At 35.2% G+C, this 27,116-nt stretch overlaps 1 protein-coding gene across 1 annotated transcript; it reads right to left on the bottom strand.

Moving 5' to 3' along the window:
* Window positions 1-249: 249 nt before the first annotated feature.
* LOC131036710 (uncharacterized protein At4g15970) lies at window positions 250-17,423 on the bottom strand. Its single transcript, XM_057968671.2, has 4 exons — window positions 16,926-17,423; window positions 2,696-3,061; window positions 1,196-1,677; window positions 250-903 (listed from the first exon to the last, which is right to left on the bottom strand). The coding sequence occupies exons 1-4, from the start codon at window positions 17,190-17,192 to the stop codon at window positions 891-893; spliced, it is 1,128 nt and encodes a 375-aa protein (XP_057824654.1). The 5' UTR covers window positions 17,193-17,423; the 3' UTR covers window positions 250-890.
* Window positions 17,424-27,116: the final 9,693 nt, after the last annotated feature.

Consider the following 27,116-nt stretch of genomic DNA (forward strand, 5'->3'; position numbering starts at 1 on the left):
AAGCCTGATTGTGGCTCAGGCTCACACCAGGTCATGTGGAAGGCAGCCCAGAATCCATTATACATGCTGTGGACTTTTGACCATTTTCCAAGTTGTCAACAGCCTTTCTATGAATATCATTCTTTAATCTTCTAAAATGTTTAATCAACTTAAAAATCAAAGAAAAACTCCAAAAGATATGAACTGGAGAAAACTTTGAAATTTTCCTTGGAACAACTTTACTATGTAAGGATAAATACACGACCAAAATTCAAAGAATGGCATACCCTTCATATGTGTACCCACGTAAAAGATAAGAATTTTATCATACAGATCTGGAGTGCTTCAGTAGTTAAAAGGCATATTTAAAGATCTAATGTCATCGAAGCCATGAGCCAAGGCTGAATGATTTCCAGAAGAGGAAACAAAAATGTGACTACAAAGATTTAGTGATTGGCTTCACTGAATAAGGCATCAGAATCAGAATTCATCCTTTCAAGTAGACCAACAATGACAAGACATCTTTGCTCGCGAGGATTTTCATTTTTTACTGGTCCAGCAAGGAATTTTCCATTTGGGACCAAGTGCTCTAATCTTTTAGAAACACATGCTTTAATGCCCAACTTTCTATAGTATCTACTTATTCCTTTGGTGGAAAGCTAAATGGCAATTTAGCCCTTATCAATAGATGCGTACACAATCCTTCATTGCTGTCCACTAGCATACCTTCTTTGCCTCAACAGGTATGAGATATCGAAAACGGCATGCATTTTACAACAAAAAATTCTTCCAAGAAAATGAATTTTCATAAATATTGTAGACTGACAAAAGAATCCTCAAGGCCACTCAACACATCAGAATCTGAGTCACCCAAAGATACATGCATAGACAAGATGTTGACTAATTCCGATTCAAGGCTTCTTCCTGCAATTTATTCAATCTTGTATCAATATTCTTTCAAGAAAAATAGATTTCAATATTCTTTCAAGAAAAATAGATTTAAAAAATATTCCTTTAATCAGTCAATTATATATTTCTTCGAAAAAAGAATAAATCATCAGCTGCAACTAGACAAAGTAAGCAACTAGATACTGAAACAAAGATAAGTTTCACAATAATAATTTAGAGAAAAAGCAAGTTATCAAGATTTAAGGTTCAATGCTTTACCAAATAGAAAATGACTTTCTAATACAGCATTCTAATACAGCAAACAAACCTGCAGAGTAGAGGAACTCGCCACTTTACTGGTTGCAATCTTTTTTCTTTTACTGTCATAGACTGAAAGTGCTTCCAATCGTCAAGCATAAGCCTCACATCATGAAGTTTATCGTTCAGCCCATAACAGCAGTTCACATGCATCGTACACACCTTATTTAAATCCCTACTGGGTTCACAAAGCCCACCAAAGTAAGCAGTATCTAGAAACCTGATTTTGAGTCCCATTTCAGTAATTGCCTCATCATATTTAATTATGTTTAGTACATCCTGATCGTGATTTCCAGGATACAATTCCCTTGACATATACCAATATTTGTAGAATTCTATCGTCCGATTATTAGAGTTCACATAATTGAACCCTCCATTCGGCCTATTATCTAAGTCTGCAGGGTTCCCATTAAAATGGTCACAAGCAATTTGAAAATCCATATCTCGTGAAAAATGGAGAAATGGATCTCGGAACCACATTATGTCTGCATCCTGTGTAAAACATTGAACTAAAAATGTAAGGGATTTTGACTATGGTCCACCAAATCACAATCTAATCCAGATAATCATTAATAAAACGAGTTACAAATTAGGCACTAATCATATTTAAAAAATTTGTGAGTAATAGTGATGGTGTTAGTACTCACACACACAAAATAATGATCAAGTGTATCATGTAAAAGCTTGTCAAAATTTCTATAATATGTAATAAAAAACCAATTAATTAAGTTGTCAGGATAAACTTGATGGGAAAAAGTCACATTCATATTAGTTAAATTGAAGGGAAGGACTCGACTGAAGATACTAGAAGGTGAAAATATGTGCGAAATTTTTTTGCACAATGGATCTTTTAAAACAAACAAGACAAAAAAATCATATTTCAATTGCATGCACTCATTACAAGCAAATGTCCACTAAGGTTATAACCTTTAGTGGTCAATATGGAAGTGCTTTCAACATCTGATATAAGATGATGGTGAGAATTGCTTTAGCTCTCTGAGACTTGGCTTAATGTCATATGCAAATTCAACACCAAGATGCTGAAGCCTAATCACATTAAGAAATTGAGCACCATCTTATATTTGTAAGTTGGAATGAGAAAGGAAAGCAACCTCTAGCACAGTTATAATCATTGGTACTGCTTTTAAATAATCATCATGGGACAGACAAAAAATATGTCAATACTTTGTTGAATTCAGCACAGATCTTGGGGAGCAACGTTGAAAATTCATTTGTAATCATCCCACAGATTCCAGTGTTTTACACAACGAATGTAGCTTAACATTTTTCAAAGTCTAGACACTGTTAGAACTTGAAGTTTCATGTATTTCTGCGAAAATGAAGATTGAAAATAGAAAAGGCAACATAAACATGTTTGTTTGCTACAAACAATCATGAATGAGTGCAGCCAATTATAATGGACATAAATAAAAGCACGAATGACACAGTAAGACTAATTATAATGGACATAAATGAAAGCGAGAATGACATAGTAAGACAAAAGGCTTACAGTAAAAACAAAGTTAAAGCCCATCTCAAGAACGGTCCTCAGAAAATCAATTCTTCTCCACATCATCTTCAGGTAATCATCTGTCATGAAATACTTTTCTCCAGAAAAATCAACTCCTTCAGTTTTGAGCATAAAACAGTAAGCATGAATATGTTCGCATCGATCATATGCCTTCTCATCCAATGCCACAATTACTAAATGATTCAGAAAACTACTTATGCTGTCACCAGCACGAAAGCTCTCGAGAAAAAGATCAATCATTGAATTTTGAGTTGCCCATGCACGATTCAAAGTGGTGATGATCACCGTATTATCTGGCATTGCAGCCTTTCTTAAAATCTTCTTGAGCTTTGCATCTTCTCTGTTCTGCATTACAAGTTCAAACAGTTGAAGTTATAACTTATAACCTATCATTGCAACACTCAATTTATTATTAAAAATTGCCAGCAAATATTAAATTATTTCAAATTGGATGAATATTCTGCATGCTATGCACATTTCTAACTCTCTTGGTGCAGCAATACAAATAATTTACTACAAGAATTAGTGTCATATCCCCTCCCTGATTGTCATATATAACTTAAATGAAGCAATTATTAATTAATATAATATTTATCAATGAATGAATATTTGAAATTATTAAATATTTATTTTTAATTAATTAATATTTATTTATCAATAATAATATTCTTGAAATATTTACATTAAAAATAAATTACATAAATTATAAACAAATATAATAATATCCATCACAGCAGTTGATAAAAATAACCACAGCCAAGATTACAAACTACAAAGTATAGGAAAGCAAGCTTCATCATAATGCGATGACTAACTAAACTATGATTAAGTTAAAATTAACACGTATTAAAAAGAGGCAACTTTTCTTTAATGAACGATTTTATAAAAAGGACAAAACGATTAAAAAGAAATATACAACGGTTCATAATAAAGAGACATAATCGCTCTTTGAAAGGTCACACGAACGATATAAAAAGAGGTACGATGGAAATTTTTTAAAAAAAAAGGATATATTATCTGCAGCACCGATCAGAGCAGATGAGAACTGTTATTAAGTAACAAGCAGTAACATCCCTGTTCTGGGTGGTATGCATAGGGGATGTGTTTTAATAAAGATTGCTTAATATATGTAGCCCGATAATGTTTGTATGGAGAATTTAATAATAATAATATTAACATAGACTACAACAATATGTATAATAATAATACTAATATAAAGGCATTCCTACTTAATTTCATAATGTGGCAGATCAGATCACTACTAATATAAAGGCATTCCTACTTAATTTCACATAATGTGGCAGACCAGATCTGATGCATGTCAGATTTGTCTGCCATCACAACCATTAGGTAGAATAATGATCAGTGCAGTGCTAGTAATTTATATTATAAGCAATATAATTTGATTTGTATATATATATATATATACAAACAAGGGTTGATCAAACAAATAATATTTTATAAAGAATTACTCTCCGGTAAAACATATGGTTTAATACTATCTGAAAATATATGTATATATATATATATATATATATATTAGTCATTTAAATACATAAAATAAATCTGAACTATGAGTCAGATTGAATTATAAATTCAATAAATAGAAAAGATTATGTTATCACTGATTTGATTCATGTTAAAATAGAATTGTCTCCTACTCAAGTTAGTTTTTAAGTCAAAATGTATAGAAATAGATGAATTAAGGTTACACAGGCCTAAACTTAGTAGGGGACATTACAATTAGCACCAAAAGTAATTAGTAATCACAGGCCTGGATTTCTATCATCGGTTTTCAACCAAATGAATGCATACTGCTTTAAACAAGAGAAAAAATATATGATTTTTTAACATCCCACAAATGCTTTCTTAGAAAAAAATAACTGAATTCTAAAACCATTTGTTTCATGACCATTATAAGTTTGCAGCTCCTCACCATATGGTTTCTAATTATTTTGATTACAGCAAATCAACAAAACAAATTTTGTAACAGTTATGTTGCCATGATATTGATCCAAATTTGATTCGACATGCAAAGTTAAAATGCAGGACTGGTGCTCACCAGTTTAATATGCCTGTCCATCAATATTTCTCACTGTTTCCATAGTTGAACAAAGTTTACACAAGTTTGTCATGAAATTTGGGAAGCCATTTACCCATAACTAACCATACACTCAATATCCTAAAACCTAGCCCAATACACATTTGTAAGCACATCAGCAATAGCCAGGTAAGGCTTAGTCTAATGACTTGGACATTTCCTAAAGGTCATTTGCTATTTTAATCCAAATGTAATGTTAAAAAGGAACATATCAACCTATGTTACAGAATGACAACGAGTGTTTGGACCAATTCAGCAGGAGCCATTCTGCAGAGAGTGATTCTCAATCCCGTTTTTCCATTGACATATTTTCCCCCTTACATTTCATTAGCTTGGGATAGGAGGTTATATTAATGTTGAATCTGTGTGCAATCAAACATATACATGACTAGTGTAAGACAACATGCTGGTCTGATTGGTAACTTAAAGATGGTGACAAACACATAATACAGTAGTTATCAGGACACGTGAGCACAAGTATGGGGCGGGACTAGAGTCCATGGTGATGATAACATTTTCAAAATCAAGGTACAGTGAGGCTACAAGGTCTGCCTGAAATGTCTGTGTGCACATCTCAAAAAATGAAAACCTACACTAACATCAAAACCTTCTCTTTGACGGAACTTGACCATGTACGGGGAGTAGTACATTAAACAGAACTAATGACCCAATTGCTCACATCAAAAACTTCTCCTCTATACAAAGATTGGACTGATACCAACCCTCCAGCTGCTTGTAAATTATTTTCTAAAACATTTACAGACTATTCTCAATTGTTCACATCATAGTTGAAAAACTCAGACTCGGCAATAACTTGGCAAGCCCAAAAAATTTAAAAAATATACATAAATATTTAAAAATATTCTTCAAAAACACACATATTACTTTATCGGTTGAGTATATTATAATTGTTCACATCATAGTTGAAAAACTCAGACTCGGCAATAACTTGGCAAGCCCAAAAAATTTAAAAAATATACATAAATATTTAAAAATATTCTTCAAAAACACACATATTACTTTATCGGTTGAGCATATTACTAATTTCCATCATATATAAGTCAAAATTAGAATTTAATACATATCATTGACCGAAAAACAAGTTCAACTTTAAATGAGTTATAATCAAAATTAGAATTTAATACATATCATTGACCAAAAAACAAGTTCAACTTTAAATGAGTTATAATGCCACTTCCACTAGCCATGCCATATGTAGAAGTTTCTCATCTAAAAAGATTTTTGGCAAGTTAAGCAATAATAATGTCTAACTAGGCACACTCAAGAGTTATATCCAAATTCCCCATCACCCCCTCATTGAAATCAAGATTTTTATTTGACAGATTCTAATTAATAATGGGGATTTGGGAGTAAAGATCCCAAAGAGGTTGAGGGGTAGTCAGGGGGCAATGCCCCCAGCAGGGTCAAGGGGCAGCACCCCTTCTGGGGATTCGGGGGCAATGCCCTCGTGGGGTCCAAGGGCAGCCAAGCCCAAATTAAGGCCTTTGAAACCTTTGCTGCCAATGAAAATCACATTTTTTTTCTGCAAGCAAGAACAAATAAATTATATGAATTTGAACAAGCTTTTAATACAAAACTTGGGATTTTTTACATTTACTTGTGAGTTTTGTAGGAAAAAATCGCCGCAAGTTTTTCATGGGCGAGTAATTCGCTTGGTATTTTGACTCAGGAGTACTGGTGAGTCAAAAGAGTTTTTGGAGAGTTTTTCAACACTAGTTCACATCAAAACCTTCTCTTTTCTATATGAAGATAGGATTGATACCAACCCTCCAGCTTCTAACAAACTCTTTTCTTAAACATTTATAAACTATGCTCTAGAATGGCATGCACAACTCTCCCAATTTTCTATCAATGAATTTGTCAACCTACTAGCAGCCTTTGGAAAAGAATTTCAATTCGAAACCTCTCCTAAAGATACCTTCATGAATTTGTTACCATCAAATAAAGTAATGATGAACCCTCAACCCACAAACTTATTTATCAAACATTAGAAATACCTTTGCCTCAAAGCCCGATATTGATTTGACAAAAATGCCCTCTTCCTTTCCTTGATAAATTTGTACAAACTCAAAAACCAAGCTCTAGCCAGCACTTTTCAGTAATACCAAGCAAAACAAACACCAAGTCCAGCATAGAGCAATAGAACAACCCCCTACCCCCCTATGACCCTTCCCAACGCTGTATCAACATCAATGGTCCCCATAATTAGATCCTTTCAAGGAAAGCCATCAGCACCTTCCCTTGCACTTCTCAATATTGGGTCTTTCATACCAACTACCAAGTATTCACTCAACAGAACCAATGACCGAATTGCTCACATCAAAAAAATATTTCTCTATAGAAAGACTGGATTCATACCAACCCTCCAGCTGCTTGCAAACTCTTTCCAAGACATTTGTAGACTGGTCTAAAATGTCATGCACAACTCCCTAAATTTTCTATTGGAAGAATTTGACTTACTAGCAGCCTTAACTTTTAAGAAAGGGTTTTCAATCTAACAACATCATTCAAAGTCTTCATTCATGCTAAGTCTCTTCCTTAGCTAAACCAATAACCTTCAGCCCCAACTACAACAAAAAAAAATCATTTTAACACACATACCTTGGAGAAGCCATGGACCAAGCAAAAAGGCAAGACAAGCTTCTAACGCAATACAAGATGGCTGGAGCATCTCCCCTTCCACACTATAACCTACACGCAACTGCCCAACTCATGAAATCATCACCATCAATAATACTCCATAGTATTACAATCCCCCAGGCTCCACTCAACTTGAAACAATCACAATGAAATTAAACTTTGCTCTAACCCACTCACATCTTACATATGGTATCCCAATAGATCTCTTCTTCAAGTTATGAACCCACTCACATCTTACATATGGTATCCCAATAGATCTCTTCTTCAAGTTATGAACCCACCCAATTTTTGTTTGTGGCACTGAAATTATGCACAATCTAATGAATGATGTTGAGACTTGCAAGAATTTGCATGGAACTTGTTGGGTACCAGTTTTTATTAAGAAAAAATTCATTAAAGGAAAACAAAATGATATCAATTAGAACAAACAAAATCTAGGACTCCCACACACACTACTAACTTTGGCCCAACAAATGCCAACTTATTCATCTACCAACAACATTTCCCCCAACATACTGTCAATGTCAGCGGTACAATTGAAAACTCTCTACAATATGCTTGCTTGGCAAATGATAACATCCCATATGTCAAAAACGACATTGTACACAATATCAATATTCTAGACATATCTTACAGATCAAGTCATGCCCCATAACCATTTAGTAAAGACATAGGCACTGCCAAAATTCAATACAAAAAACAACCCACACACTCAACAACCTCACAGCACCAGATAGTATTCTACCAAGATCATTCACGATGAGGGCAATATTCCACCCAACCTTCTTAATCTCCTCTCTGACCTCAGCCCAATACGCATGATACTATACAACACACCCAATCTCTACCACACATTGATGGCTCAATCCCCCACAACATACAGAAACATTACCCCTTTACACAACTACCTGAAATTTGGTCCAATTCAGGCGAATTTGAAATTATCCTAACAAAATATAATTTTGTGAGCTCATGAAAAAATTTCTCTAACATAAACAAGTTGTCATCCAATATTCACTACAAAAGGTCAATCCTCCTCTAGGCAGATCCCCATTACACAAGGACACTACGGTTGCATAGAAAAACATTGCCTACATCGATTGTATTGAAATCATCAAAAAACCAATGTTCTGTGGAATTTCCTGATGGGGGACAGGGGGACGCAGGGACAGGTTTCGAGGACTGGGGGACCAAGGGCCTAAATTTGGGAACAATGAGGGGATGGCAGGGGGACAATGTGGTGTGGTTGGTGGGGGGGTGGTGCTGATATAAAAATAGAGGTGAATTGAAATCTTCAAGACAAAACCTGCAATATAACAATTCTGTGAGTGCCCCATGAAAGGCCAACTAGTTTACAAAGTTAAAGGTTGCAATCAGTATGTAATGGCATGTGCCATATAGCAAGCAACCCGGCAGCATCCCCGGCAAAGGTGGCAGAGGTGGTGGAAGTGGTGGTGCTGTGGGGGGATGTTTCCGAGAAGGATGTTTCCCCCAAGTCCCCAAGTCTCGGAAACATCCCACTATACAGGGGACACAGGTTTTTTTGTGGGGACATGTCCCCGTGGAACATTGCAAAAAGCACAATCCAAACCTTAAAATAAGTTTTCCCACCAACCATATCATTCCTAAGAAAATCTTATTTAAGACAAAAGATTCCCTTTTACTGATTAACATCTGCATAGGACAGCACTCATTAATAAGGGGGTAAGCAAACACGTCACATCCATGGACTTTATCAACAAATTTGTATACACTCATAATAACCTCAAAGTTATACACACATGATTATGAGACACAAAAGCATAACAATTGCCTGTATATGATTGCCTACACACTCCAGTCCCGAGAAAGTTAAAGAGTCAAGTTCAAGGTTCTGGAGTATCCATTGCAGTATAACACTCTTCTGGGAAGATCCCCTCATTAATGGGTTTATAGTCAAAAAGAAGAAAGATTGAGCGACTAACTGGTACCTGCCCCTAAAGATAGGTACAAACTTAACTTCAATGGGGCCTCTAGAGGGAATCCTGGTCAGAATGCTGCTGATTTTATCATTCAGTCTTCATGTGGGGGAATGATTAAAGGTGGTTCTCTTCTCCTGGGGAAAAGAACTAATCACGAAATTGAGTGATAAGACATTGCCAGAAGTGCAATTTCATACTCAAAACGATGTATATATCTCATTATAGAAGTGAATAGTCAAACAGTCATTAATGGTCTCCATCAGGCCAGTTGCCATTGTGCAACCTGCTTGAAGAAACCATTATTATCTGTAATAGGTTTGACCCTATTTCATTTGCCAATTGTTTTCAAGAGAAAATTAACTTATATAAGTTTAAAGATTTGCCAGCCAACCTCGGGATTGATATATATCCCTTCTCATGTTAATAAGTGAAACGGTTGAGAATTGACATTGGTTAAATGAGCTTATACTAAATGGCATGCCACCGTGATTAATGTGGTGACAGCACCTCTTAAGTCCATAATGAGAGGTCTTGTGTCAAGGAGATAAGATGATATGGTTTTGCTCATGTCAGGACACTGTCAAGTTATGGGTAAGGTTGGTGGGCTTGGTAACCATGTTTGTATCCTCAATAAAATGGGTTGCATCTTGTGATGTAATGGCTATAGTATTTTTGTTTCCTAGCATTTGTTTTGTGGTGGTTTTCTGTTAGCTTCTTTGTGGCTGGTTCAAGTATTGTGGTTCCTAGTGGCTTAGATTTTCTTCTGTTAAAGATTAATGGCAAGAAAACATGCCGGACGCTACCCATGACCCATTGCATAGAGGACAAGTTTCTGATCATAGATTAAAGAAGATATTACATTGTTCCTAACATGATCTTGGTGCTATGTTCTGCAGGACAAGGATAATGGAACGGCAAGGGAAACGTTTTAAGGATAACTTTCTACAAGTTTAACCATACATGACATCAAAATTCAATTTTAGGCATTCCTAAAATTTATTGAACTCAATCTTAAAATTAAACCAAAGATTCAAAATGCAATAGAAGCAGCTGAAATATCATATCATGATTCAAAATCATAGTTTATATCACCAACACCTCATTTCTCAAAAAACAAAGCTTTGTAACTTGGGATTCAGATCACCATCTGTAGTTTTTGAAAAAGATTCAAGAATGATCCTTGGTTGTTGTGACTTTGCCTGATCCTCTTTGGAGGTCTACACTGCATGATAGAATATTGTTAGCTTTGTAATATAAGTCTCAGTTGTCAAGAAAAACTATATATTTAAGAATTAAGATAATCATCCGTACATTTTGAAGACACATAAATGTCCTCCTCAGATTTAGAGAAATAAAGACCCTCCTAAGATGAACAGACACCATCAGCTTATTCTGACGTGTACAACTAGTGTAAAATCGTGTAAAGCACTAGTCTAAAATTGAACAAAAAGCGTTCAAAAGTTTCCAAACTGTAAACATCATGTTTTCTTATATATAACTTGGATTTAAATGTTTACATTGATGGAACTGTTTTTTAATAAAATTCAGGTCTTTTTTTTCTAAAAAAACTCAAAAAACTTTGTTTTTGTCTAGGCCCTATGGTGCCTAGACATCCCTAGGGCACTCGAGGGACACCTCAGGTGCTTGGACATTCTTAAGACAAACAAGGAATGTCTCAAACGTCCCTGGCCATCCTGAGGATGGCCAAACATCCCACAAACGTTTTGTAGGGTTTTGTGCCATTTCAGGTTGTCCCACAATTTTGGGAAATTTTGGGGACGGAGAAGAAACATCTCTTTTTGTATTAGCATCTCAGAAAAGTCATTGGGAACAAGGATGCAAATTTTAGGGCCAAAGACATGTCCCTGTGGAACATGGTCTTGTCAATCTTTTATGGAAAATTGGGCAGGGCAATACTATTGGCAAAGGTCTGTAGTCAAGTTGAGCTGTCGCAGAATTGTGAGCCAGATATTAGGGCAGCAGGGTAATATGCCTAGTGGTGAAGGGGTGGATTTGAGGGATCTACAGGTTTTGAGATTGAATTTAGGCACCTTGCCTAAGATGTGGAAATGCTAACTAACTTTGTTCAAGACATGAGGATGGCTATGAGGAATTTGTCAGTCTTGCACAGAAAGGTTGGAGATTTCCAATGCTTTTTCATTTCTTTGAGTAAGAAGAAAATTGACCAAGGCAATGAAACAATTAGAGATCATTCACGGTGTGCAGTTTGAGGGGTTGGAAGACCCTTTTTGTCAAGGAAATGTAAAATTAAATCCTGTAGTGGCAGCATTCAACAAATAGAAAACCCATTCCTTCGGTCAATTCATGGACAAAAAGACAGAATTAGGAGTTGCTCACGAAGAAGTCTCAACTCTCCCATAACGTATGAGTTTTGTTGGGTTGGTTGTTGTTGTGATGAGTCAGTTTTTTTGTTAGGCTTTGCCATATTTCAGTTGCTTTTGTTTGTTGGCTTGTTTTGCCCTGGTGAGGGTAGTTAACATAGGCTAGTTTAATCTCATATTAGAATATGTATGTTAGCTTGTGCTTTGGGTTGGAGCCTCTTCATAGAACCACATAACTTTAATAAACAAATAAGAATTCTTTCATGAAGAACATTGACACCTTGATGAGGTCAATCCCTATCACCATGTACCAACTAATGAAATTCCCTCATGGAGACAAAAATTTGCACATGATAGAAGATATGGATTCTTGGTCTAACACCAAAAATATGGCACCTACCACATCTCAACCCTAGAAGAAATTACCCTTATCTTGCTCTCCTCAAACCCATTGGTTCAACCAAACGAGAAATCAATGAGGCTCATTGGGAACTTATTGGCCATCTTTCACCATAGTGATAATGAACCAAACGATGTGGTCCATATCTAGTAAGATAGAGACTTCCCAAAAGACATCAAAGCTAAACAACCACCTGCTCTTCAACCCTATACCAAAAATCACTATCAAAATGTATGACTATCAAAATGTATGACAAGGAGACGCAACCACCTTCACCTCCAATTATTCCCAACCAATATCATCCAAACACTGACCTTAAACATATCAATATCACTCTGATTAGAGATTATTTGAATGGAAATCCTTCGACAGAATGTCATACAAGAAAAGCTACAGAACCATAGAAGCCTTGATATTCAAACTATAGATTACTGTTAAAAGGAAGAGACCGATAAAGTAGGTTACAGCGCAGCAGATTATGAAGACAACTTCCTTCATATGATAGCTTATAATGCTTGCATTAACTGCTACAAACATCAATTGAATAATATTTGCAACACCATTTTTTTTTACTTGTGATAAACACTCCTGCCAGAACTAGAGCAACTTAGATGGTTTCAGCTGCTACTGAAAACATTAAGAAACAGTTCAACATTCATCCAAATTGTAATCATATCTAGCAAGCAAAAGAAGTTCAGGCTACTATCAGAAAGATAGAGCACATTATGCAGACTCCTTTCAGAATTAAGCCAGGGGCGAGCTTCTTACTATCTTTTCAAATTCAACATCCTCACACGATAACAGCTCCTTGAGCAGCAAAATAAAACATTTCTTCAGTAGTCTCACATTGTTTATTACTAGACCATAATTCAAAAGTTTGAATCAGGACAAAATTTAGCAGCTCAAAATTTTGACTCAAATTCAGACACAGAATCGGCAACTAAATTAAATTACATAAATACACAAAATAAACTTAAATAATGAATGAAATGCATAAGAAATGACTTTACAGAACACTTGAGTCTATTTTGTTCATAGCACGCATTAATCAGAATCAATATAGACTCAATTCGATTTCTCGGAATTTAATCAAGAAACTAAAAAATGATTATTTTTCGCTTTTTTAAACTGGGGGATATGGGAGTGGCAACCCTTAACGGAGATCAGGGGCAGCGCTCCTCACATGGTCCAAGGGAAGCAACCCTGGCATGTTCCTGTTGCAATACAAAGCAGGGTTGAGGGGCAGAACCCTCAACACCAAGCCAAATTAAGGCCTTCAAAGCCACAAAGACATTCATGCTACATGTCATATTTCACAATTTTATGGCTTTTAACCAACAATAAATCCTCCAAATGACCTGCCAATCATTCACGCTGCTGAGATCCAAATTGCTGAAGGCAATAAATGATAAATATTTACTAAAAATAGTGTTATGCAGGGTTTTCTAGAGAGGCTGCATTCTCTTGTCAGACTCACCAAGTTCAAGAAAATCTTGGCAGAGACTTGATGAATAACACTTGTGAGTTTCTGCAGCAGACTCGTCACAGGGGTCACATGCAAGCTATTCATCTGCTGCAGAAACTAATGAGTTTGGAAAGAGTACCATCAAGTTTTTGAACAATGCACTAGACAATGTACAGTTTCAGCAGATTAGTAGCCTCAGCTACAACTATGTAGACACCTTCTCTTGGGGCACTACAGATGACATGACAAATACAGAAATGCATTTAAAGATAATAACAACATATAAGCTAGACAACAAAGCACATAACAGAACCAAATCTACAAGTTTGAATGCACAGAAAATCATTCCTTTGTCAGATACAAAATCAACTGTGGCCAAATCCATCCACACAAACATTTCTAAGTGAGTTTCCCAACTAGCCGCCAGACATTACATTAGGCAGTAGTTGACAAGCATTATGGCATCCTTGCATTACTTCCATCTTTTATATATTTAATTGGTGCATTCACAGCAGAAAACCATCCATAAATAGCCAAAAGGTTCTTCTCCATCTAGCTCAACAGCATTCAGGAGCAAATGCAGAGAATTCCAGCAAAAACACAGATGGATATATAAGGCTCAACCCTCCAAAGAATCAACAGTGATGCACTTGATAGTTGATACCAAGCACATATGATGCTACCACAGGGACAACCACCTGGATGGGGCCATACATTATTTCTGGCACAGCCAACATTTACTCTTATAACAGTAAACACCCTTAATTGTTCCTTCATATGACTATTGATACCTTACAGCTGATCCCCCATGACCTGAGTCCCTTTGAGACATTCATAACTTAATTATCCTCCCATATATACCTAATCCGTAGCATACCTACAGTCCACCCTCCACCTTTTGCCACATATACCAGTCCTTTGTAATATCCTTCACAGCAGCCTGCACACTTTTACTGCCTAACATATCATGGGATACCTTACTGTTACAGTTTCTCACTTTTGATAACAACCGAAATTGTCCTCTTCCTATAACTTGTCCCTTTCAGGTATTCTGCACACACTGCCTTCTTACTTAACTCTTTTTTTCAAGTCATCCAGACAGTTTAAACCATGACTGAACCTGTCCCATCTATCCGTTACCTATTTTGCAGCCTATAAACTTCTCTTCCATGAGTTTTTCAAGTCAGTAGATACATAATTGTAGGTTACACACACACAAACAACATTCATCACAAGCATACACAATGCCTCCAGCATAAGAACAACCAATTTCTCTGGCCCTCAATCAATTTTCTATATTGTATGGCCCAAGGGGCACCTCCTGCATCACAAGCTATCACACAAAACACTTTGGGCCACAGTAAAAATCATCTCCTGTTCTCAACAATTACCAGCAACATATTTCCAACACTTCGAATGGGAGGCACAACCTCACAGGCATCAGCATTTCCACATCACATAGTTGCATAGACATTCCTACACATAGATAGCGCATACCACCTGTCATTGCTACCTTTTGCATCTTTCTTCACTGCATAACTCCTTGCATTTCGTTTTAAGAGGCACAACATACTCCACTACATTACCACCCTACTTAGAGGGCACAAACTAGTACATGACACTTTTCTCCCACTTGTTTGCATCATCTCACACACACACTTGATGCTCATGCTTGCACATGCATCATCTACATAGAAGGGAACAGCATTAGACTCGTAGCATCTTTCCATCACTCACATACACATTTGGGGGCAATGCTACACAATCAATACAAACAAAATCCAGGGGGCATCTGCTGCATCACACATGTTTGCATCTTTCCTACTTTAGTTCTTACTCAAATAGACACATTTTCCTTCATCATATAACCATTTAGTTCTTTTGTTTTTAATTATTATTTTCAAATATTTCTTTTCAGCATTTTCACTTGTTCTTCAAAGTACCTTGTCTTGCTTCACAAGTGACAAGCCAAGTACCTTTGAGAGAATGAATGTATATACTGAGAGAACTGTTACTGCCTTGTTCCCTTGGTGTGTTGACCTCCTGAAACTGTCACTTAGTGCGACAATGCGTGAAAGGGATTGACAGTGGCCAAACTCCAGAATCCTTCAGGTAACCTCCACACTTCCAATTTACATCTTACCTTGGACTGAAAGGTCTGATAGTGGCTGAAACTGTTGTCTATGACACTTCAGGCCATTATGAACTCCAAAATCTATGACGCTTCAGGTTATGGCAGACTACATCAACATCTTTAGGGGATAAATATAAATGGAAAACCATTTTTTAACTCCAAATCAAACAATCTCACTACACTCATATATCTCACAAATGCCACTCTACTCTTATATTCTTGGTACGGACTCTAAAAGACTAGGTTACTACAACGCTTGCAAGATCAATATCCCTTAATGCTAGGAATCCTTTAAAGTTTAAAACACCTCAGTCATTGCAAGTTACAAATCTCTCACTCTGGCCTCCACATGGCACATACCAGATATCTGGTACAATTCGGTGCAAATGTAGATGTATCCAGCACTTTATAATATACAGTAAAACAACATTTCGTTAAAAAAATTGCATATACATGGTTTATGTTTCACACACACAAACAACATTGCACCAATAGACACGTGATACAATTTTCCAAGAATTGGGAGGGTGCAGTGGGTAGACAAAGAATTACCGATGACCAGTAGGCTTAATTTTTCAAGAATGGGGGGGTGCAGTGGGTACACCAAGAATTATTGATGAACAGACAAACAACATTACACCAATAGACATGTGATACATTTTCCAAGAGTTGGGAGGGTGCAGTGAGTAGACCAAGAATTGTTGATGAACAGTAGGCTCAATTTTCCAAGAATGGGGGGGTTGCAGTGGGTACACCAAAAAATTTGATGAACAGTAGGACTAAGCGTAAGCCAATGTGGCTTTTTCTGAAGGGTGGATCTTCTGTTACTGATTTTGATCTGAAATCTCCCTGCTTTTCATTTTATAAAGGAAAAAAAGTGGTTACAATCCACATGGGACATTTACATAACCTGAAACCTATCTAACTCTCCAATTTTGAAATTTCGGTCTCGTCAAGTGAGTATCTACTATCAAGCACGCATTCAGAAGCAGTTGATCATGATTCAGCGCATAGAAACCCACCGAAAAAATCCCTGCTTTAAATCACCAAGAGACACTGAAATTCTATGGCAGCTTCTTACCATTTTTGAGGGTCACAATTTCCAAAATAAAACAAACCCAATTAGCGAAGAGTTAAAAACTTACCAGATAATCTCCTCCATCTGGTCTTCTAAAATTGTAGCTGATCCTCCATCTAACTGTGGATTGACTGAGAAGATCTATAGGCCGGGGATTCCTGTACAGAACCACACATGGCACTGCAACTATTGCCACACACAATAGAACCACCAGGGAGTCCCTCACTCTCAAATAAACACTCATCGTATCGCCTCCTTCTCCCTTAGGCAGATGGGCACTTCCTCTTCTCACCATTCTCCCTGATTTCTTCATCAAACTAACATCATGCTGCATTTAAACCACAGCACTTCACAACCCAATTTTTTTCCTTCTTTTCTCTCCTATGATGTCTTCCTGGATGCCGCTTTCAGCGCATTCAGAAGCTGAGCTACTGAAAACTGAAACAGCGGCAAATTTACCGCATTTCATGAACCTACTCTAAGTAATGACAGAGCTGCTGACATTTAAATATGCTTTTAGTTTTTACTGACTTCAGTAGGCCTAGTCATTCGGCTACAAACGAGGAGCATTAAATACGACATATAAAATACTATAATATGAAAAAATAAATAAAGAAAATTGATTCCCTCTTCTCGCCGGACGCTTTCGATGATGCAAAAGTAAAAAATATATTCCTTTTTATTTTGATAGAACTTAGATTTATATAGATGATTGATTGGTTAGTGAAATTTGCACACTCATGTCAATTTACATTTATTTATGGGTCCATTCTAATAGAATAACACAATATACTAATATATTGACAAATGGTACATTCTTTTATTTTATTTATGAATATTTTTCTATATTAGTATTATTTTATTATTATATTTAAATATTATTATCTATTTAAATTTTTTTGTTATCATATTTTAGGTCAATTATATATGTATGTGATCAATATCACATCTATGGATCTAATCTTTGAAAATTTCAAATTCAAAATTATAGGCAAACTCTCATCTTTTCTTTTTCCATCTTGAACAACTTAGTATACATTTGTAACAAATTGTTATGTATTTATATTTAAAGACATACAATTGCATTCATTATTTATCTTTCTCTCATATATGAAAAATAAGTGAAAGTAATTTATATTTGATGAAAAGGATATTAGGAGAACTTCAATTTAAACACCTAAAAATAATTATAAATTTACATAAAATCACTCTAGAGCATTTGCATGTCTAAAGATTGACGTAATCGATTATTTACATGATTATAAAAGCTAGTTGTATCAAGGGGTCAAGTTAAGAGAACATAACTCTTGTGACCACCTATTGATCTTACTTAAGTGATTATAAACACCATGTGATGTTCTTCCCTACAACAAATTAGCCAAAAACATGAAATATAGATAAATAAATGTTTAAATAAAAACACATAAATGTTATTGCATTGATTTGATGGAATCACATTGTTAAACATTGTAAGCCTTTTTGAGGGGGTGGCCTCCTTCAAATAGTGTTGAGTATAATATAATTCATGAATGATCCAATCTACTATCAAATGCTTTATTTATACTAATTCTATGTAAAGGAACTACTACTTCCCAACTGTGTAGTATAACCCTTTTTTTTTAAATGATGATTTACAAAGTATATGTGTTCTAAGGTTTTATTAATAAGGTTTAATACAAAAATAACAAATGAGGAAGTAATGGTTAGAGCCACAAATCCTAACATGCCCTCCCCCTTAAAAATATTTAACCTTAAAGCTTGAGTTGAGGAAATTGTTGAACAGTTCCCATGTTGCATCTTCTAGTTGCAATCTATGGCAGTAGATGAAGGCCTTAGTGATTCTATGGTTATGGAGGTGGTATATGATAGACTTAGGATTGAGGATGATAGACTTAGGATTGAGGATAATAGACCCTTCAATATCCAACTTTGGTAATTCAAATTGTCCTTTAAGTTGTTGACTAAGAACCCACTTCAAATAGAAGATGAAAAGATGGATGGGGCTAGGAGGAGGGAGGAAGCTCCAATGGGAGTGATTTTATTATGAATCTTCAACTTCAAGTATGCTTGTATGGTGGTGTCAAAGGAAGAGCATGTCATTGTCATTAGAAGTGCATTTTAAATAGTGTTGATTAGCTTCTTGCTTCACATGATTACGTGTTAGGTGCAAGTTATTAGAAGTGCACTTTAAATTGTGGTGATTAGCTTGTTGCTTCATGTGATTATGTGTTAGGTGCAAGTTAACCTTAAGGGTAAAAAGTATGGTGTTACATCTTGTTATTCATCACCCTCTAAACCATGTTATTTTATTATGTATTTCAATTTTGGACTTGAAAATATGAATTGAAATCAACTTAAGTGTGTTGGTTAATTATTATATCAAGTAGATATACATTGTGAAATGATAAAATTATGCATTTAATAATCAATGAAAATGATATAACATGTTTATGTTTTAAGTGAATTATGTTGATATGATTATACTTTGTAATGGTGAAAAATAAAGGTTTCACCCAATGATTAAGTAAAACCCTTGATTTTTGCTTAGGGACCACTACATTAAAGAGGGGTGAATCCAATAGATCTAACCTCAAATCAGTGAGGCTAGGGTTGAGAATTCTAATTAGATTCACTGGTTAAGATTTGAATACCCTCTTTTAAGTTGAATTGTGGAATTGTTTGAAACTAGGGTAAATGTGTTGAAATTGAAGAGATTATGCATAAACAATTAGCTACAGTCATCAAATAGAGCCACAAACTTGGATCTGAGTAATATGTGAATGTTCAAACCTTTTCCTAGAAAGTTGTCTTGAATTGTTGGGACCAAAATGCCCATCGCTCTGGTCCTCTATGCTTTTCACCGTCTAAAGGGGATCCTATTTGTCTTTGTGAATAATGTCGATCCTAAAAATTACAGCTTCACACATGTTTCTTGCACATAGAAAGAGAGGGAAAATGGTTGGGAATAGGGGTTTTCCTAAGTCAAACCTTGGTTTAGAAATTAACCTTGAATTAATAACTGTAAATATCGAAATAAATAATGGAAAGGTATACCTCTTATCTACAATTGTTGATAATGATGCTTTGCTTCTTGAATGTAATCATATATGTTGTATGAAATGGCATGAACATGACAAAACCATAATCACACACGCATGCGTGCATATGAATGATGTAACTTTGCTCCACAATGGTTGAATGAAGGATATGCAGACTTCAAGATCTTTGAAAATGCTTGATGATGAATGCCTCATGGATGAAAGAGCGTTGGATATGTCAACTTATGATGTTTGGATGAAATTAGGTTGATCAAATGTCTTTATATAGGGGTATCTAGGTCATTTACCAAATAGGTCGACCTCCAACGGTCATGCAAAGCCAAAAAGTTAAATTCTCGTCAGAGAGATAGGACCCTTCTCCCATTTCAAAATAGGGTCCAACTAAGAGGGACCAGAGTGCTAACTTGCCTCAGTCCTTCTCAGTTAGGGACCTCGATTTAGTGCCAGGGAGAAGGATATCCCTCCAAGAAATCAATTGGTGGGTATACATGGCATCAGAATTGGAGTTAAGGCACTGAATGATTTTGGATAGGAGATGAGGAGGAGACATGCTAAAGTAGGGGCACAAACATGAGGTGTAAATTGGCCTAGTGATAATTTATGATGCTACATACTTATTATGATATTGGACTAACTACTTTCTTAGGTTAATGAGGTGGATGCAAGATAGTCTTTTTCCCCTCTAAGGATGAGAGGAAGAGTATTATTAGAGAGAGAGAATCATATCTGAAAGAAAATTCATGACCATCGAGGATTTTTGAACACACGCACACTAATAGTTGTATTCAGTTATTGTAAATTAGTGAACTAATAAGTGATTGTGATCTATCATGTCTTACTCCTTGAAATAGATTTATTGTATGGTTATGTGTGTCTGCATTTTTTGACTAAAAGAAAGTGTGTCTTGATTGTAAAATTTGTAAACCGCCATTAGATAATTGCATTACAAGCACTTAAATTATTAAATTTTGTATGGTTCAAAAAGAATACAAGGAAATTTTGAGTGCAATATTGAGAAAAGGTATGACTATGTAATAACCCACCATATTTAACCCAACAAAATTTGACCATTCTTTTTTTTTTTTGTTAAATTTAATCATTTGCGTTTGATTCAATCGCATACTCTGGGCATCCATCCATTCGGATTAGGCATTCATCCATCCGGGATGAGCATCTAACCATACGAATTAGGCACTTGTCCATACGAGACATAAGATTTCATCTATCCAATACGGGATAGGCATCTACCCATATGGGGTAGGCATCTATCCAAATCGGGATAAGCATCTACCCATGCGGGGTAGGCATCTATCCAATCGAGATAGGAGGTGCTTTGGCCAGAGACTTAGACTCGTCGGGACCATTCGAGTCGTGAGCCACTCACTAAGTACTACACTCTTCTAACAAAAGTGCACCGAGGTCGCCGTCCTTAGGAGTAATTAAATAACATAATACAAGCTTGAATTCCACCTCGAAATTTGGCTTAAAGCCTCGAGAAGTCAAGCGAATCCATACGGGATTCCTTCCGAGTATGCATTGAATTACTTTTTCCCATTTTAATTATCTTTCAAATTAAGATTATATTCAATCCTTCTATACCAAGCCTAGACCCCACCCACGAACGCCTGAGTACGAGGGACAACTGTTAGAACATAATGTTATTAGGGATCACATCCTTATAACATTTATATATAATATTCTAATATAAGGTTATAAAACCTTATATATTATATGCTTTATAAGCATATCCCATTTGAAATAATTATAATCTAATAACTATTAGATTATTAATTATTTATAAGTGGGGGTTATTGAAAAGGTGTGACTAGTGAAGTCACCCTTCCTCGTATATTTAAGGAGGTTCTCTCTCATTTGAGAGGTGTGTTAATTTGGAGCTTTATTGTGAGTTGTATCACTATGCATATGAGGTATTATTGGCCATGTGGAAGTATTGGAGGAGTGTCCCCAGGTTCATGTCTATTTTATTATAGACTATATTTGTAAGTGTTTTAATTAAATGATGCTTTATGGGGTTTTTTACCCGAAAGGGTTTTCCCCATGTATATCTTGTGTACTGTGTACATTTTGCATGTATGTTTCATATTTCATTTACTTTATAATCTTGTTTATAATGATTAGTATCCTAAGATCCTAATTTCTAACATGGTATCAGAGCCTATTAGGCTATACTAATCATTTTTACAGGTTATACTAAAAGATATGTTCAACTTGATGGAATTCTTATCTATGTTGAATCAACACATGTGCAAGGTCTTATTTATCTATGTTTTTTAAATCAATTTATCAAGGCCAAGTAAGGAAATTCTAACTATTATTTTTCATAAGTGATATTTTCAAGAATATTTCAATTTTTTTTTCTAAATATTTATAATGCATATAGGTAATTATTAGGCAGTTATGATTTTATAATCTAACTAAATCAAGAATTGTTCTCTTATAAAATAACTTTATTATCAAAACCCTTGAGTGCCAATTCTATAGAAAGTTATGCTTCTTTTAATAGATTATTATCCCTTATTAAAAATGTCAAATAATGTTCTTAAAAGTCATAAGTCGTGACCTTGGTTTCTCTCCTCTCACATGAATTGAATGTTCCTTCTCCATTAGTACATTAAAAATCATCAAATTTCATTCTTATTATCATTCACTTTAATTTCTTTAAATCAACAAATCTAAGTGACATAATTGTTCATTGCTAATCTATTTTTTGAGGAAGAAATATATCATATATTACATTAGTTGAGCAACATTATTACAAGGACACCATTTCCGAAAAACAAAAAAGGCTAATATATTTGGCTTGCATCTTAAAATAAAAAATTAGTACTCATCTATAATATATGGTAAGAAAAGTTTCAACAATCTCAATCATCACTATGTCATTTTATATCTAAATCCATCAAGAAAGAATAAAATTGAATGCTAACCAAAATTAAATTCATATTAAGTAACTAATTGATAATTCGTAAACCTTTTAGTAAATTACATCATCAACTTATAATTTATTTTGTCTAATATCTTGAAATTAAATAAATATTTAAAATTATACATTATTTTAAATATCATGCATAGACTTGTATTAAAAAAAACTCCTCTAAGCCTCATAAGAAGACCTTCTACTTTTCATTGTCATATTTCTTTAATCTCCATACTCCTCATTTAAAATGAAAGACTTGTCCTTGTATGAAAGGTTAAGAAGGGCAAAATGGGTCACAACCCTTCACATATAATGTCATCACTATACATAAAGAACCAGACCTCCTTTCAATACATTATCTCTCTTCTAAATATGATTTGCTGCTCCATAGCAAATGAATCGCTGCTTATTGTATATTAATTGCTATTCATGTACTCTTCAAAATTAATCTATTTCTTGAGATATATTCATCGCTGCTTATCCACCATATGTGTCTTTATAGATACTTCTCTTTATTTAATCACTCGTTGCATTTTTTTATAAGGTCAAATTAGGAAAAGAAATTGTGAAGCCTTACCATCGTAAGACAATTTCTTATTTAGATTCTTTGTCAGATCTGGGGGTCGGGGCCAGGAGATAAAGCCTTTGTATTTTCCTTCGACAAGTTTAACACCTAAACCTACCTTTTCTAAGAATTTGCACAATTTTATATTCAGGGATGAAGGCAAGGAGTTCTTTTTTGTTATAAATAGCTTGATTGACTTATCTAGTACAACTGCAAATATGATATCTTACACTTGGGATTCCTCTTTGATTATTACTTTATCCAATTTGTATCAGATAATATGACACCCCTGCTTGCTCCCTCCATGGTGACCCTAGTCGCTAGGATTCTTATGAACTTGGATCGCACCTTATTTGTCTTCATTCTAATCAGTGCTTCCTTAAATATATGTATCTCCAATATTATCGATGTCTTGCTAATGTTGGCTAAACATATCAGTTCCTTTATTTATTCTTGAAGTCACATATATAGTAATTGAAGATGTCAGCCACATAATGAGTAATATGACCAACATTGAGGTCGACCATATCATATCAACAAAGTCTTTTGTAATATAATCATTGATCACATATTGATGACGTCGGCTACATTGGAGATCCACCATATGAGGAAGTCGACCATCATAATGATAATTAAATCCCTTATGTCATTGTCTATATTCATAATCTGGGCTTTCTTGTATGTGTAGACACCTAAAAATGGTCAACGCTTGCGAAGTCATACTTTAACATTTGCGCATTGCCTCATTTTAGGTTTTTGCGTCGCATTAACATTTTCTCCTATGTCATGCACTTGGTATTTATCATTTGCGAGCATCGAGTCATTCTTCTACATTCTTCAGTCGTCTTACTCTCAAATTTGGTCTTGTTGACAACACTATCCAATCATGATTTTGATCGATTTCATCCTATCGCATCAATGTGCGTGCTAATTTGTTATCATTTTGGACATCATCAATCCTAATTAGGGTTTTGTCCTCTTATTAATCTTATCATCAATCTTATCATTTTGGACATCGTTAATCCTAATTAGGGTTTTGTCCTCTTATCGTTTTGTCATCAATCTTTATCATTTTCAATCTTGTCATTTTAACGATTGATTTGTCATTGATCGTTTTCATGTTCGATCTTGTCATTTTGCGATCGATTTGTCATCGATCGTGGTCATTTTCAATCTTGTCGTCTTGCAATCTATTTTGTTATCGATCCTTGTTCTCTTGTCAATTTTGTCATTTTGCGATCATTTCGCTATCGATCGTTGTCTCTCTCAATTATGTCAATTTGGATCAATTTGTCATTGTTCCTCGTCAATTGGCGCATTTTTCAGTCAAATCGTTTATCACATTAGTCATTTATCAATCCAAAATCAAATCAAGTCAAGTCAATTATCTTTCAAGACCTAATTCGTCTTCTAGGGTTTTATGATTTAGTCATTTAACCTAATTTGTCATTTCTTCCTCTAGGATTACTAAATTATTTATGAATCCTAGGTCTTCTCATTACAATTAAATCTTTATTTAATTGGCTAATTATTCTTCCTCTTGTAAATTAATTATTAATTAATTTACCTAATTTCTTCTAGTTCCTAATTTCCTATTTTTCCATCAATTTCTAATTCCTAATTGTCATCAATTTCAATTTTCTAATTTTCTTAATTTCTAATTTCTTTTCCCTCCTATTTCATCTCCTAATTCTATGGGAATGACATTTCAATTTGTCATAAATTGTCATAATTGATAATCAATCAATTTTGACATAGAATGTGTCATAATTTGTCATCAATTATCAATCAATCAAATTTTGCATGGAAAGTGCATAATTTGTCATAATTTGTCATATTGATTTGCAATTTCCATTTGAATTGCATCATGCTAATCTTGTCATCTATCCAATTCTTCTATAAATTGAATGATTTTCTTGAATCAATCCCGAATCCCTAATCAAACTATCGAATTTATGCTTCTAGTACTCTTGACCAATAACCAATATCCATCTTGCTTTCAATTGTATGTGTGCACTTGTAGGTGAGATCCACAAATCCATTTGAAGAGGAAAGAAGAACAATGGAGCCGCATGGAAGAAGCATCCAAATCGTCATCTGGTTTGCATGATCTTTGTTTTTGAATGCTTTGTTTTTATGTCTCTATTGAGTGTGCTTAGGATTAGATCATTGCAATGTGTGTTTGGGATTGAGCTAATAATGATGAATATGTTTCTATTGCTTTGATGATTCCTAATTCCAATGCTACATTAATTGGTGAACCCGACGTGAATACTAACCTTCTAACCCCTTTACTGTGTTTTGGAGTGCTTTCAAGTTGATTTTGCAGGTCAAAAACCCAAAAACAGGGCCGTGCAGGGTATTCTGGACACTTCTGCGCCTGTGTCCTGCATCTTGCGCCTGTGTCCTGCATCTTGCGCTTGTGTAGGTGACATTCTGCGCTTGTGTCAGACATCTTGCGCCTGTGTCATGAGTTCTGCGCTTGTGTAAAGTCCAGAACAGAGGTGAAAAATGCAGTGTTTACTTGAAATTTTTGGTGTTTTTGCATTCTGTTTTTTGTGCTTTGGATTTTGGTACTAATTATTTGTGCAGAATCTTGGCATATGCATGGCAAAGACTATAAATCAAACTACTAACATGTGTTATGCAGAATTGATGGTCAAAGACAACAAATCAAACCTCTAACTTGGGTTTTGCAGGTTGCCTTGGAGAAACAACCAAACTGTGTGTTTGAGATTTTTAATTAGGCACTTAGTGATTTATAAATAGGTGGGAATGAACATTTGTTTGCTTTGATTGTTAAGTATGACATTGGAGTAGGAGAGTATGCTCTCATCCTTCATAGGGTGATCAGAAATCCAGATCTTCGATACCATGCTTGTGTTGTTGATTGTGTGTCACATTTAGAGGGCCTGCCTTCCTGACCACTTTGCTTTTGCAAGCAAGTGATAATCGTGAGAAGGGAATGACCCAAAGTGAGTATGGCTAGAATTCCTTGGCATTCTAACTCACTATAAAAAAATACCCGATGAGCGAAAGCTTTGAAGGAAGTGTTACGTGGGAATTGCAGTTACTTGGGAAGTGATGACCCTTGAACTCTTTCTCATATCAACATCTAAGTAGGGCCTCTTGGTCTAAATCGTTCTTGCGCGACTACAATTGTTTGGTATCTTGATGGGCTTAATGTCTCAATCACGCTTGTGTGACATCAAGGAGTAATGCTTAACAGAAATCCTTACTAAACACCTTGTTTTAGAGGCCAAAAACCCTTCTAGTTGCTTGAGAAGGACAAGTTCGGATACTTGGAAGAGATACTAAGTTCGCCATGGGGAGATTTCCATGGGGACTGATGCTTGGCTTCCCTGAGAAGTGAGTGCCGTGGAGGGGAGCCCGTGGGGTCAAGCATCTATGTATTCTCCTTGAATCCTATAATGAGTCTACCTCTCAAGTACCTAATGTCTTTGCCTACCATAAGAAATGTGGAAATGAGCATGATTGTCTTGAGTCTAAGTTGCAATATCTTGTATTCTTTGTTTGTCAAAAGTTGAATTGTGTATCATTCCAAAAACAAGACAAATTGATTCAAAACAAGGTTAAACATAAGAGCATTTCATCCAACAAATTTCAAAACACCTTCAAATATGGTTGTCAAACATTGTTCAAAATTTTGTCTCAACATGCATGTCACTTACATTT

This window comes from Cryptomeria japonica, chromosome 10 (genome assembly GCF_030272615.1).
Source record: "Cryptomeria japonica chromosome 10, Sugi_1.0, whole genome shotgun sequence".
Lineage (NCBI taxonomy): Eukaryota > Viridiplantae > Streptophyta > Pinopsida > Cupressales > Cupressaceae > Cryptomeria > Cryptomeria japonica.